Below are 12482 nucleotides of genomic sequence, written 5' to 3' on the forward strand. Positions count from 1 at the left end.
TGGGCGCCAGGTGAGGGGCCGTCCCGCCCCCTCCAGCCCTGCCTCCCACCCAGCGCAGACAGGGCAGCGCCAGCCACACCAGGAAGGATGAGCGGGCTGGCGATGGAGTGGGGCTGGGCACCTGGCATGCCTGTCCGGGACTCAGGGTGCCCCGTCCCCAGGTGCCGGGGCATTGTCAGCTGAAGCGCTCCCCCTCCTCCCCGGCATGGAAGCAGGCTGGGCCAGGTGGAGCCTTGCGCTCCCGCTCGCTGCAGTCCGCGCTGCTGTAGCCCGGGCCCTTTGTCTCTGCTGGTCACCGGAGACAAAGGCCTGCCCTATGAACTCACCACCTCTGTACCCACACCCGTGTGCGCCGGGTCAGTTGTCCAGGCAGGCTTGGGCGAGGTGCAGTGAGGTCCGACCCAGCCCAGGGCGATGGGACATCCTGGGCAGGGATGGGAGCTGGCCTGGTGAAGGGGAGGCAGCTCCGGAGGCGGCCTGCGGAGGTCCTGAGGCGGGAGGGGACGTGGGAGAGCTGGACAAAGCCGGTGAACAGGGTGGCAGGGTTGCTGGCACAACCCCGGCCCCCCCCATGCCTGCGTCCCCGCCTGCTTCCCCTGCAGGGAGCCGTCCTGCTGAGATGCGTGCCCACGCGGAGGAGCGACTTCTGAAGACACTCTTCTCTGGCTACAACAAGTGGTCCCGGCCCGTAGCCAACAGCTCCGACGTGGTCCTCGTCCGCTTTGGCCTTTCTATTGCCCAGCTCATTGACGTGGTAGGCATGGGGTGGCCTGGGCACCTCACCTGGCTGGCAAGACCCAGCGGCGGCTGCTGGCATGGGCCAAGGCTCATGTGGCTATGTGTCTTGCCAAGCTGGTGGCTGGCTGCAGCCACCTGAGCCCAGCAGGTGCATGCTGTGCCTGACCGTGGGAGGAGAGGTTGGCTGGTAGGGTTTTGTTTTCCCAGACTCTGGCTCTGGTATGTGGATGGCTGCATCATCCACTGCAAGCTGGGCACCTTTAGGAGCAAAGAACAGACGAGCACATGAGGGCAGGGGAGAGGGCATTCGCCTGGTGCAGAGCAGCCCTGCTGTGGAGCTTTCTTTGGGGTGTCCCTGGGGTGGAAGGAAAGGGTGCTGCCACGCCTGGAGGTACCCCTGCCCCCGGCTGGTAACCACGGTCTGGTCAAGTCTAGGCCAGGTCCTGCTCTCCTGGGCTGTGGCTCTCTTCCCGGGTCCACCGGAGGGCCCTGCAGCCTGGACGGCAGCCCAAGGGAGCAGGCAGAGACACCTCACCTCCCAGGAGAGCATGCTTCGGGGCCCCAGGTCCTCTGCTCCCAGCGTTTCCTGGCCGGACTCAGCTGCCCTGTGTGAGGCCTGCCTCTGGGATCCCCACGCCCTTCTCACGGACACGGCCCCTCCTCAGCACGGGCTCTGGCCGTGGGTATGGCTTCTCGGGGTGGAGGAGGAAGTCTGGAAAGGCTGGAATTGTTCAGCATGGATTCTGCCCGCTCCAGCCTGCTGCAGAATCCCAGCTCCCAGAGCCCAGGACAGAGCCTGAGTCTGGGAAGAGAGAGCCATCCCTGCAATGGGCTTTGCATCCTCAGCCCTCCTGGACCCTCCCCAGGTCTGCGCTGGCCTCAGGCGGTACCTTGTGTGTGGCAGCGTCCTGGACCCTCCCTGGTGATGTGGGGTGAAAGCTTCCCCACCATCTCAGGCTGTGGACAGGCAGCACCCCAGGGCTCTGACAGACTCTGGAATCTCTGCCTGCCTGGGGCCAGCCAGCCTTGTCCAGCTGATCCCCTGGGCCGCCATCCTTGGTGTCCTGGAGCTGGCTCTCAAGCGACATTCCTGCAATGACACTGGCTGAGGTCCAGCCTCAGGACAGTGCAAGATGGACGGCCTCCATCGACCTGCTGAGCCTTGCAGACATGGTTGCCAAGGGGTGGCAGGCAGAGATGGCTGCTGGTGCCGGCTCAAGGCTGGTCCTCTGCCACTGCCCCGCCCCACCTCCAAAGCTCTCTGGGCGGCAGGGAGCATCTCTGTGCTGCAGCCCCCCGCGTGCCCAAGGCACACTGACGCCCAGGAAAGATTTCGCTGCATGGGTCCCATGAGGGGCATAGCTCCAGGCCCTGCCCCCTGCCCCGGGCTGGCTAGGAACACCCATGAATACACACAGCAGATCCCCCTTCCATGCAGGTGTCAGGCCACACTGCCGGTTCCACAAGAGCTGGAACAGGATGCCCACCCCTGTGGCGGGCTCTGTGCTCTCTGGAGATGTCCTCCGGGGCCAGTGTCTGCTGCACAAGCTCACACCATGCCTGGCCTGGCATGCGCCAGGATGCGGTGACACGTCTCCCTGCTCTGGGGACACCTCGGGAGCACTGGCCCTGGGAGGTAGGGGAGGCCAGGCAGAGGGCCGGGCCCGGCTTGTGTTGAGGGCTCTGGAGCCCTGTGCTGAGCGGTGCCCACACCTGCTTCCCTGGACGTGGGATGTGGCCACTCGAGGGCTGAGCCATGCGCTGAGCCTGCGAGGCAGCCAGGCAGCGGCTCCCTGCTTGGTTCTGCACCCCCCCCCACTCCTCAGGCAGCTGAGGGGTCGGCTCTGGGGGGACTTCCCTGTGCTCTGGGCTGAGGCGGGGAGCTTCCCCCCTCCGACACTGCAGCCCTGGCGAGTCCCGCCACATCCCTGGGCTCTGCTGAGGCCCCTGCTGCTCCGCAGGCCGGAGGTCCCAGGACACCTGGGAGCCCAGAGAGCAACAATGGCTGGACCCAGGCGGGCACTCCATACCCACAGAGCCTGGACCTGGGGCTTCCTGTCTCCAGAGCCCTCCTTACCCCCTTCTCTAGAAGGCCCCCCTCCCTCCTGGGATTTCCAGAGCACAGGTCTTGAGCCTGGGGCCTGATCAGAAATGTGGGCATTGGCTTGGTCCGATGGTCTAGAGAAGTCGAGGGAAAAGAAGTATGGGGGGACAGTGGAGCCAGCACCACACAGGGTAGGCATGGCCAGCCCTTCTTTGCTGAACTGTCAGCTACACAGTGACCTTAGCTTAGCTGGCCAGGGCCTCCTGACTCACCCAGAGCCAGGCGTGGTCCGAGGCCTCCTTGGCCAGGGCTGAGATCCACTCACCCCAGCTGTCTGGTGGCCTCAAGGGGCAGTGCCTGTTGTCAGAGAGGAGGTCATGTCTGCAGGGGGCACCCGTGGCAGGGGTCACCCCACCGCAGAGGTCAGGCCCCGTGGGGCAGAGCTCCTGGGAAGCAGGCTGAACCCACAGGCAGCAGAGGCGCCCACCCAGAGGGGTCGGGCCTCAACCAGGGGGTCGGGCCTCAGCCCAGCCTGGGCGCAGTTGGCTTCTGGGAAGGTTCTGGATCATCGGGCCCATCCCCAAGGCCCTCCGGCTGCCTCCAGGGATGGCCCCCCTCCACCGAGGCTCTGCCCTCTGCCGAGCGAGGCTCCGCTCTGGCCAGACCATGCCCTGGGCTGTGGAGAGGGAGCCTGGAGTGGAGGAGAACAGACCCCAGCTCTTCTTGCTGTGTCCTAGGATGAGAAGAACCAGATGATGACAACCAATGTGTGGGTGAAACAGGTGAGGGCAGGGTGCTCCCCACCCCTGCACCCCTCACCCGTGGACCCACCCTGCCCTCCCCACCCCTGCACTCCTCACCCGTGGACCCTCCCCACCCCTGCACACCTCACCCGTGGACCCCCCCCCGTGCCCCTGCACCCCTCACCTGTGGCCCCTTTCCTTGCCCAGGAGTGGCGTGACTACAAGCTGCGCTGGGACCCAGGGGACTATGAAAATGTCACCTCCATCCGCGTCCCCTCAGAGCTGATCTGGAGGCCAGACATCGTCCTCTACAACAAGTGAGCCCAGGCCTGGACAGGTGTCCACAGGGAGGGCGTGGCTGCCTGGTCTTGAGGGGTCAGGGCCTGCACTGGGCGAGGCCCGGGGACCTGGGCCCAGGCCTGGACAGTGTCCACAGGGAGGGGTGGCTGCCTGGTCTTAGGGGGTCAGGGCCAGCACTGGGCGAGGCCCGGGGACCTGGGCCCAGGCCTGGACAGGCGTCCACAGGGAGGGGTGGCTGCCTGGTCTTAGGAGGTCAGGGCCTGCACTGGGCGAGGCCCGGGGACCTGGGCACCAGGCCTGGACAGGCGTCCACAGGGAGGGCGTGGCTGCCTGGTCTTAGGGGGTCAGGGCCTGCACTGGGCGAGGCCCGGGGACCTGGGCACCAGGCCTGGACAGGCGTCCACAGGGAGGGGTGGCTGCCTGGTCTTGAGGGGTCAGGGCCTGCACTGGGCGAGGTCCGGGGACCTGGGCCCAGGCTGGACAGGCGTCCACAGGGAGGGCGTGGCTGCCTGGTCTTAGGGGGTCAGGGCCTGCACTGGGCGAGGCCCGGGGACCTGGGCCCAGGCCTGGACAGGCGTCCACAGGGAGGGCGTGGCTGCCTGGTCTTAGGGGGTCAGGGCCTGCACTGGGCGAGGCCCGGGGACCTGGGCACCAGGCCTGGACAGGCGTCCACAGGGAGGGGTGGCTGCCTGGTCTTAGGGGGTCAGGGCCTGCACTGGGCGAGGCCCGGGGACCTGGGCACCAGGCCTGGACAGGCGTCCACAGGGAGGGCGTGGCTGCCTGGTCTTAGGGGGTCAGGGCCTGCACTGGGCGAGGCCCGGGGACCTGGGCACCAGGCCTGGACAGGCGTCCACAGGGAGGGGTGGCTGCCTGGTCTTAGGGGGTCAGGGCCTGCACTGGGCGAGGCCCGGGGACCTGGGCACCAGGCCTGGACAGGCGTCCACAGGGAGGGGTGGCTGCCTGGTCTTGAGGGGTCAGGGCCTGCACTGGGCGAGGCCCGGGGACCTGGGCACCAGGCCTGGACAGGCGTCCACAGGGAGGGGTGGCTGCCTGGTCTTGAGGGGTCAGGGCCTGCACTGGGCGAGGCCCGGGGACCTGGGCACCAGGCCTGGACAGGCGTCCACAGGGAGGGGTGGCTGCCTGGTCTTAGGGGGTCAGGGCCTGCACTGGGCGAGGCCCGGGGACCTGGGCACCAGGCCTGGACAGGTGTCCACAGGGAGGGGTGGCTGCCTGGTCTTGAGGGGTCAGGGCCTGCACTGGGCGAGGCCCGGGGACCTGGGCACCAGGCCTGGACAGGTGTCCACAGGGAGGGGTGGCTGCCTGGTCTTGAGGGGTCAGGGCCTGCACTGGGCGAGGCCCGGGGACCTGGGCACCAGGCCTGGACAGGTGTCCACAGGGAGGGGTGGCTGCCTGGTCTTGAGGGGTCAGGGCCTGCACTGGGCGAGGCCCGGGGACCTGGGCACCAGGCCTGGACAGGCGTCCACAGGGAGGGGTGGCTGCCTGGTCTTAGGGGGTCAGGGCCTGCACTGGGCGAGGCCCGGGGACCTGGGCACCAGGCCTGGACAGGTGTCCACAGGGAGGGGTGGCTGCCTGGTCTTGAGGGGTCAGGGCCTGCACTGGGCGAGGCCCGGGGACCTGGGCCCAGGCCTGGACAGGTGTCCACAGGGAGGGGTGGCTGCCTGGTCTTGAGGGGTCAGGGCCTGCACTGGGCGAGGCCCGGGGACCTGGGCACCAGGCCTGGACAGGTGTCCACAGGGAGGGGTGGCTGCCTGGTCTTGAGGGGTCAGGGCCTGCACTGGGCGAGGCCCGGGGACCTGGGCCCAGGCTGGACAGGCGTCCACAGGGAGGGCGTGGCTGCCTGGTCTTAGGGGGTCAGGGCCAGCACTGGGCGAGGCCCGGGGACCTGGGCCCAGGCCTGGACAGGTGTCCACAGGGAGGGGTGGCTGCCTGGTCTTGAGGGGTCAGGGCCTGCACTGGGCGAGGCCCGGGGACCTGGGCACCAGGCCTGGACAGGCGTCCACAGGGAGGGGTGGCTGCCTGGTCTTGAGGGGTCAGGGCCAGCACTGGGCGAGGCCCGGGGACCTGGGCCCAGGCTGGACAGGTGTCCACAGGGAGGGGTGGCTGCCTGGTCTTAGGGGGTCAGGGCCTGCACTGGGCGAGGCCCGGGGACCTGGGCCCAGGCTGGACAGGTGTCCACAGGGAGGGGTGGCTGCCTGGTCTTAGGGGGTCAGGGCCTGCACTGGGTGAGGCCCGGGGACCTGGGCACCAGGCCTGGACAGGCGTCCACAGGGAGGGGTGGCTGCCTGGTCTTAGGGGGTCAGGGCCTGCACTGGGCGAGGCCCGGGGACCTGGGCCCAGGCTGGACAGGTGTCCACAGGGAGGGGTGGCTGCCTGGTCTTAGGGGGTCAGGGCCTGCACTGGGTGAGGCCCGGGGACTTGGGTGCCTGGCTCAGCCCTGGGCCTCCTCTGGTGTCTGACTCCTCTCTATGCCCAGGGTGCCTCCCTGGGTGATGTCAGGGCCCGGCCTCCCACTCCACGGAGTCCCTCAACCGTCCCTACCCGCTTCTCACCTCGCCTGTGCGGGCCCTGCAGGCTGCAGGAGGGTCTGGAAGGAGGGGAGCCAGGCTGGCTGCCCTGGCGCCTTGCCTGGGCCCTCTCGGCTCCGTCCTTGTGGCTGTGCCCGCCGGGTATCGTGCCAGTTGGCAAAGCACACGGGCAGCTCTGCACACAGCCTGCTGTCCACGTGGCCTCCTGGAGGCTGGGCTGGAGTCGAGCTGTGGAGTGGTTTGTGGTGTGTCCAGGGACCGGCTGCCTCTTCCATGTGCTGGCGTCCTCACCTCTTCCCCGTGCCCCGCGCCAGGGCCCCGAGCCAGAGCAGCCATGCTCTGAGCCGAATCCACTCAGGGTGATTCTTCTGTCTCACTTGGGTGGGCAGAGGCTCCAGCAATGCTTTATAAATGGAGCAAAGGCAGCTGTTCCTCGCCAGGCCAGACGTCTGTCCTCAGCCCCGTCTTGCCCCGGGGTGTCCGCCTGACCCACAAATGGCCCTATTGGAGGAAGGGCAACCGGCTCTTCTCCTTAATCAGGGCCAGTAATGGTCTCACCAGGTGTGTGGAAACGGCTGTGAGTGGGTTCTGGGCGCAGTAATGGCGGGTGACGGTGGGTAGGAAATGGCTGTGAGTGGGTTCTGGGTGCATTCATGGTGCATGTTTGGCCCTTTGAGGCCAGTGCCCAGAACCTTGCAATCTTGCTCACCTCTGAGCAAAGTGGGCATTCAGCAGGCCTGCGGGTCCAGAATCTGCTCGTTGAGACAATTCAATGCATGATCGCAACTGCCCCAGCTTTCTGGGGACTCTGAAGAGCTGTGGTGGGACAGGGGCTCAGAGACAGCAAGACACACATCCCCCACCAGCACAGCCAGCCCTGGAGGCTGTGGGGTGCCAGCACGCCAGAGGGTCTGTCCTGTCTGTGCATCTGGTGGGCAGCCGTGCCATGTCGTTGGCCCTTTGGGGCAGCTGTACTGAGTGAGTAAGCTCCCAGACGTCTCCCTTGTGGCCTTCAGGCAGGGTGAGGCCCAAAGCTGGGTCTGGAGCGGGTGGGGAGTGTGTGGGAGCCTTGCAGAAGGCTGCATAGAGGACTAAAATGGAGCCCGCGGCCAGGGCTGTGAGTCCAACCACTTGGTTCCTGCGGGCAGCAGGTCTGCTGGGCAGAGCCTGTCACTTCCTGTGTGAGAATTTTAATTTGTACCTCTGAGGAGCAAGGCTTTGATTTTGGGGAGATGGGGCCGGGAGCAGGAAGCAAACGGGTTCCACGCGGCTGAAATGTGCTGAGCGGCAAGATCCACCCCCGTCTGCCCGGAGGGAGCCCGGCTTCCGCGAGGGAGCTGGCGCAGGGCTGTGCGGGCTGTGCCAGCGCCAGCCTCACTGGGGTGGAGGTGAGAAGCGGCTCCTGCAGGTTCTTCACTGTGCAGAGGCACAGCTTTGTGAGAGACAGCTGGTATGGGATGAGATAGAGGAGGGGGGGGATCCTCACCAGTGGAAACCAGGGGTGCAAGGCCCCGGGGGGGGGGGAGGCTGGGGTCTCCGTGGCTCCAGCAGTGGGGCCCTCCAGGGTCCTGGCTGAAGGCTGTAACTTTATAACTGGTCTGGACCTGGCGGGCTGGTGAGGAGGGCAGGGTCAGCAGGCGGATGCCCGTCAGCAGACACATACCCACATGAGCAAGGCCTTGTGCCCAAGGGGCTCAGGAGGCCATAACCTTTGATTTGGGCCTGGGAGGCAGAGGCAGGACGGAATCCACAGGGGCTGGGCTGTAGGGCAAACAAAGTACACCCGGGGTTCAGGGTGGTGCTATCCTCGGAGGCACTATGAGTCCTGCTGTTGATGGGGTTTAACCAGCTTCAGAGAGCTCGTCCGTGTGCAACAGGGTCTGATCAGATGGCCTGGGGGACGGCGGGCAGGCCTGCTCAGGGCAGGGGCACCCTCGTCCCTCTGCTCCCGTGGAGTCTAGCCTGAGCTGGAGTTGGGAAAGCAAGGTCCACGAGCACATGGGGTGGGGCTGGTGCCTCTGGCTCTGGGGGGAGAGTTGGGGAGTTGAGGGGGGCCCAGCCCAGGGGTGGAGAAAGTCCCCTTGTTCATGGCCCACCCAGCCTGTGGGCAGGACAGGAGCACCCTTGAGAGGACGGGCGGATCAGGGACCCACTCAGCCTGTCCTACTGCTCTCTGATGCCCTCTCCTGCCAGTACCTCTAGGATGCCTGCTAACGGGCTCCAGGGCTCTGTGGTTCCCCAGTGGAAGCCAGGGCGCCGGTGTGGAGACGGAGGGAGGCCAGCCTCCGTCCCCGTTCCCTCACAAGTAACAACCAGCCACAGGGCCCTTCTGTCAGCTCACGCCTCCTGTGTGCTCCCCGCTCACACGGGTGGTAAAGGAAGGCACACGGGTGAGTCACAGCCCAGGGTGACCCGCCGTGCTCCACAGAGCCCGTTTGCTTCCCCCCCGGGGGGGGGGGCAGTGCTCCTGCGTTGGCTGGCGGGGTCCGGGTGACACTGTGAGCCCTTCTGTGCAGGAGGGAGGGGCGGGGCCGGCCGCCTGGGCTCTCACTCCCTTCTCTCCCTGCTCAGCGCGGATGGTGACTTCGCGGTCACACACCTGACCAAGGCCCACCTCTTCCACGACGGGAGGGTGCAGTGGGCGCCCCCGGCCATCTACAAGAGCTCCTGCAGCATCGACGTCACCTTCTTCCCCTTCGACCAGCAGAACTGCACCATGAAGTTCGGCTCCTGGACCTACGACAAGGCCAAGATCGACCTGGTGAGCATGCACAGCCGCGTGGACCAGCTGGACTTGTGGGAGAGCGGGGAGTGGGTGATCGTGGACGCGGTGGGCACCTACAACACCAGGAAGTACGAGTGCTGCGCCGAGATCTACCCGGACATCACCTACGCCTTCGTCATCCGCCGGCTGCCGCTCTTCTACACCATCAACCTCCTCGTCCCGTGCCTGCTGCTCTCCTGCCTCACCGTGCTGGTCTTCTACCTGCCCTCCGAGTGCGGCGAGAAGATCACGCTCTGCATCTCCGTGCTGCTCTCGCTCACCGTCTTCCTGCTGCTCATCACCGAGATCATCCCGTCCACCTCGCTGGTCATCCCGCTCATCGGCGAGTACCTGCTCTTCACCATGGTCTTCGTCACGCTGTCCATCGTCATCACCGTCTTCGTGCTCAACGTGCACCACCGCGCGCCCCGCACGCACGCCATGCCGGCCTGGGTGCGCCGGGCCTTCCTGGACGTCGTCCCGCGCCTGCTCTTCATGAAGCGGCCGTCCGTGGTGAAGGACAACTGCCGGAGGCTCATCGAGTCCATGCACAAGATGCCCGGGGCCCCCCGCTTCTGGCCCGAGCCGCAGGGCCGGCCGTGGGTCCCGGACGTGCCGGCGGAGCCCCGCCCCGGCGGCGGGCCGCCCTCCGACCAGGCTTCTGCTTCCCAGCCCTCACAGGTGGAGAAGACCGGCCCTGGCCACTCGCCCGGTGCACGTGGGCTGCCCGCCAGTGCCGGGGTCCCGGGGCTCGTCAAGGCCCGGTCCCTGAGCGTCCAGCACGTGCCACCCCTCGGGGAGGCCCCGGAGGTGGCCGTCCGATGCCGATCTCGAAGCATCCAGAACGGGGCTCCCCGGGAAGGCCCTGCTTCTCCCACCCAGGGCCCGCCGGCTGGCTCCCCCACGGCCCTGAAGTCCCGCCCGGCCGATCCTCCAACCCCAGACCAGCCATCTCCGTGCAAGTGCTCCTGCAAGGACCCCTCTGCCGTGTTCCCAGTCACTGTGCTCCAGACCCAAGGCGCCAAGACCCCGCCCAGGCCCCTGCCCCTGTCGCCGGCTCTGATGCGGGCCGTCGAGGGTGTCCAGTACATTGCAGACCACCTGAAGGCGGAAGATGCAGATTTCTCCGTAAGTCTGCCTGGGGCTGTGCCTGGGAGGGGGCTGTGGCCCCTCTGTGACCACCAAAGGCCCTGTGTTTCCAGTCCCCAGACCACAGCGGCTCAACTTGGGGATTCCTCTGTGTGGCTTCTGCCCAGAGCCCCTGCAGGCCTCTGGCTGAGCTGGGGGAAGCCGGGCAGGGGGCTGGGATGCTGGCCTTCAGGTGTCAGGTCTGACCAGCCCTGGGACACCGTCCCCAGGCCCTCACGAGGTTTTCCCAGGGGCAGCTGAAGGACCACTGCTGGTTGCTGGGGACGCCCACTGGCCATGCTGGGGAGACGGGCAGGGCCCTCCCCACCTCCTCCCCTGCCACCACTGCAAAACAGGGCGAGGCTACTGCCACCACCCCTGACCCATAGCCCGAGGCCCAGCGCTCAAGTGAGCACGCTGCCTGGAGTCAGTTCTACAATGGGGAGAAGATGCACAGGGGCCGTGGGGTTTGGGGTCTGGGACCCAGCCTATGCCACCTGTCAGTCCTGTGGAAAATCATGGGGTCCGGGCAGGTCCCTCCCGCTCAGCGGGGGAGGGTGGGTGGGGGAGGGCCAGCTCTGCTGGGACCTGGCCTGTGTCACGTCCCCAGTGACATTTAGCATCTGTCTCTGGTGACCTTGCCCTGGGCTGCCCTGCCACCCCCCCACACCCCGCCGGGACTGGAGGGTCACTTCAGGCTCCTCTCACCCCTTCCCTCCTGGAGACCCCTGGCCTCCCCCACCTGAGCTGGGCCTCCTGGGAATGAGGAAGCCCTGGGAGTGAGGGGCCGTAGCCCCTCAGAGTCACTGCCCCCCAATCCCTGCGGAGCCATGAGACCCTTCTGGAAGTTTCCAGGAAGTTCTTAGAGTCCCACCTGGGGAGGAGCCAGCTCTGGGGCTGGCACATCCTGCTGCAGCTCTGGCCATGAGATGCCATGGCCCGCGTGATCAGGCAGGCAGGCCGCTGGGGAGCGGTGGGGAGCGGTGGACGACAGCAGAAGGGCAGCAGAGTCTTCACGAAGCCAGCCTCCCCCCCCTCCCCTGCAGTCCTGCAGCGGACTGACCTGATTCCAGGGCAGCCGGGCCAGCGGGGGGCTCAGGGTCACAGGGCCTCTTTCATCTTCAGAGGGGCTGGAGTCACAGGCCCAGGAGGGAGCAGAGCCGGCTGCCAGCCGCAGGGCTCGTCCTGGCACTGGCGGTGACTGACCAGCCCTGCCGTGAGCACTGACTGGCTGTCATTTTGAAAACTCAGGGCACCAGCCCCTGGACAGGGCGCACGCTGCCCGCGCGGCCGGGGCCCTCGCTGAGCTGGGTCTGGGTTTGCAGGTGAAGGAGGACTGGAAGTACGTGGCCATGGTCATCGACCGCATCTTCCTCTGGATGTTCGTCGTCGTCTGCCTGCTCGGCACCGTGGGCCTCTTCCTGCCGCCCTGGCTGGCTGGCAGGATCTAGGTGCAGAGGCGGCGTGGCCTGGGGACATGGCCTGGGGACACGGCCTGGGGACACGGCATGCCCTGGCTCTGGGCTCTGGTCACAGCCCTCGCCTGCTGTCCCCCAGCTCCCGGGCCTGCTGTGAGCTGCTTGGAATGAGACTGCCCTGGGACTGTAAATCCGTGGCTGTGCCATGGCCTCAGGCACGGCCGGCGCCCCCCCCCCCCCCCCCGCCGTCTGTGTTCCACTCCAGCGGCAAAGTCGCACCCGGAGCCCAATTAAAGTTCCCAGAGTAGGTGACACTGACCTCCTGACCCGCTGGCGTCCAGCAGATGCCCTGCTGCCAGCCCTGGCCCTGGACTCTCCCCCAGCCACCCATCACCCCATCCCTGTGGGACCCAGGGCCACCCCCTGCACCCTGGCTGGCCTGTCCTCCCTGCTAGAGTCGGGGAACCTGGGCTCTCAGGTCTGGCGGGTCCCAGGGTGGGGCACACGCACGCACGCAAGACCTTGGTCCCCGAGAGCCCAGGCTTCTGCCTTCCAGGGTGGGGGGCTGGGCAGCCCAGCAACCCCAGACTTGGGGTTTCCTAGGCCCATGTAGAGCTGAAGCTGAGCTCCAGCCCCCAGCCCCATGTCTCCAGCTTTGCACATACTCCGAGACCGCCTGGGCTGTGACAGACTTGAGGAAGGACTTCCTGTCTCCATCACCACAATGAGCCCACCGTGCTGAGCTCAATGCCCCTGGGAAGGCACTACACCCTCCAGGCCCCAGCCCAGGGCCTCGTCAGG

At 67.0% G+C, this 12482-nt stretch overlaps 1 protein-coding gene across 1 annotated transcript; it reads left to right on the plus strand.

Moving 5' to 3' along the window:
* Nucleotides 1–651: 651 nt before the first annotated feature.
* Nucleotides 652–11860, plus strand: Chrna4 (cholinergic receptor nicotinic alpha 4 subunit). The gene is made up of 5 exons (XM_090352913.1): nucleotides 652–754; nucleotides 3520–3564; nucleotides 3733–3842; nucleotides 8943–10263; nucleotides 11589–11860. The coding sequence occupies exons 2-5, from the start codon at nucleotides 3535–3537 to the stop codon at nucleotides 11712–11714; spliced, it is 1587 nt and encodes a 528-aa protein (XP_090209039.1). The 5' UTR covers nucleotides 652–754; nucleotides 3520–3534; the 3' UTR covers nucleotides 11715–11860.
* Nucleotides 11861–12482: the final 622 nt, after the last annotated feature.

Source organism: Megascapheus bottae, chromosome 18 (assembly GCF_031878675.1).
Source record: "Megascapheus bottae isolate mThoBot1 chromosome 18, mThoBot2.hap1, whole genome shotgun sequence".
NCBI classification, from domain to species: Eukaryota; Metazoa; Chordata; class Mammalia; order Rodentia; family Geomyidae; genus Megascapheus; species Megascapheus bottae.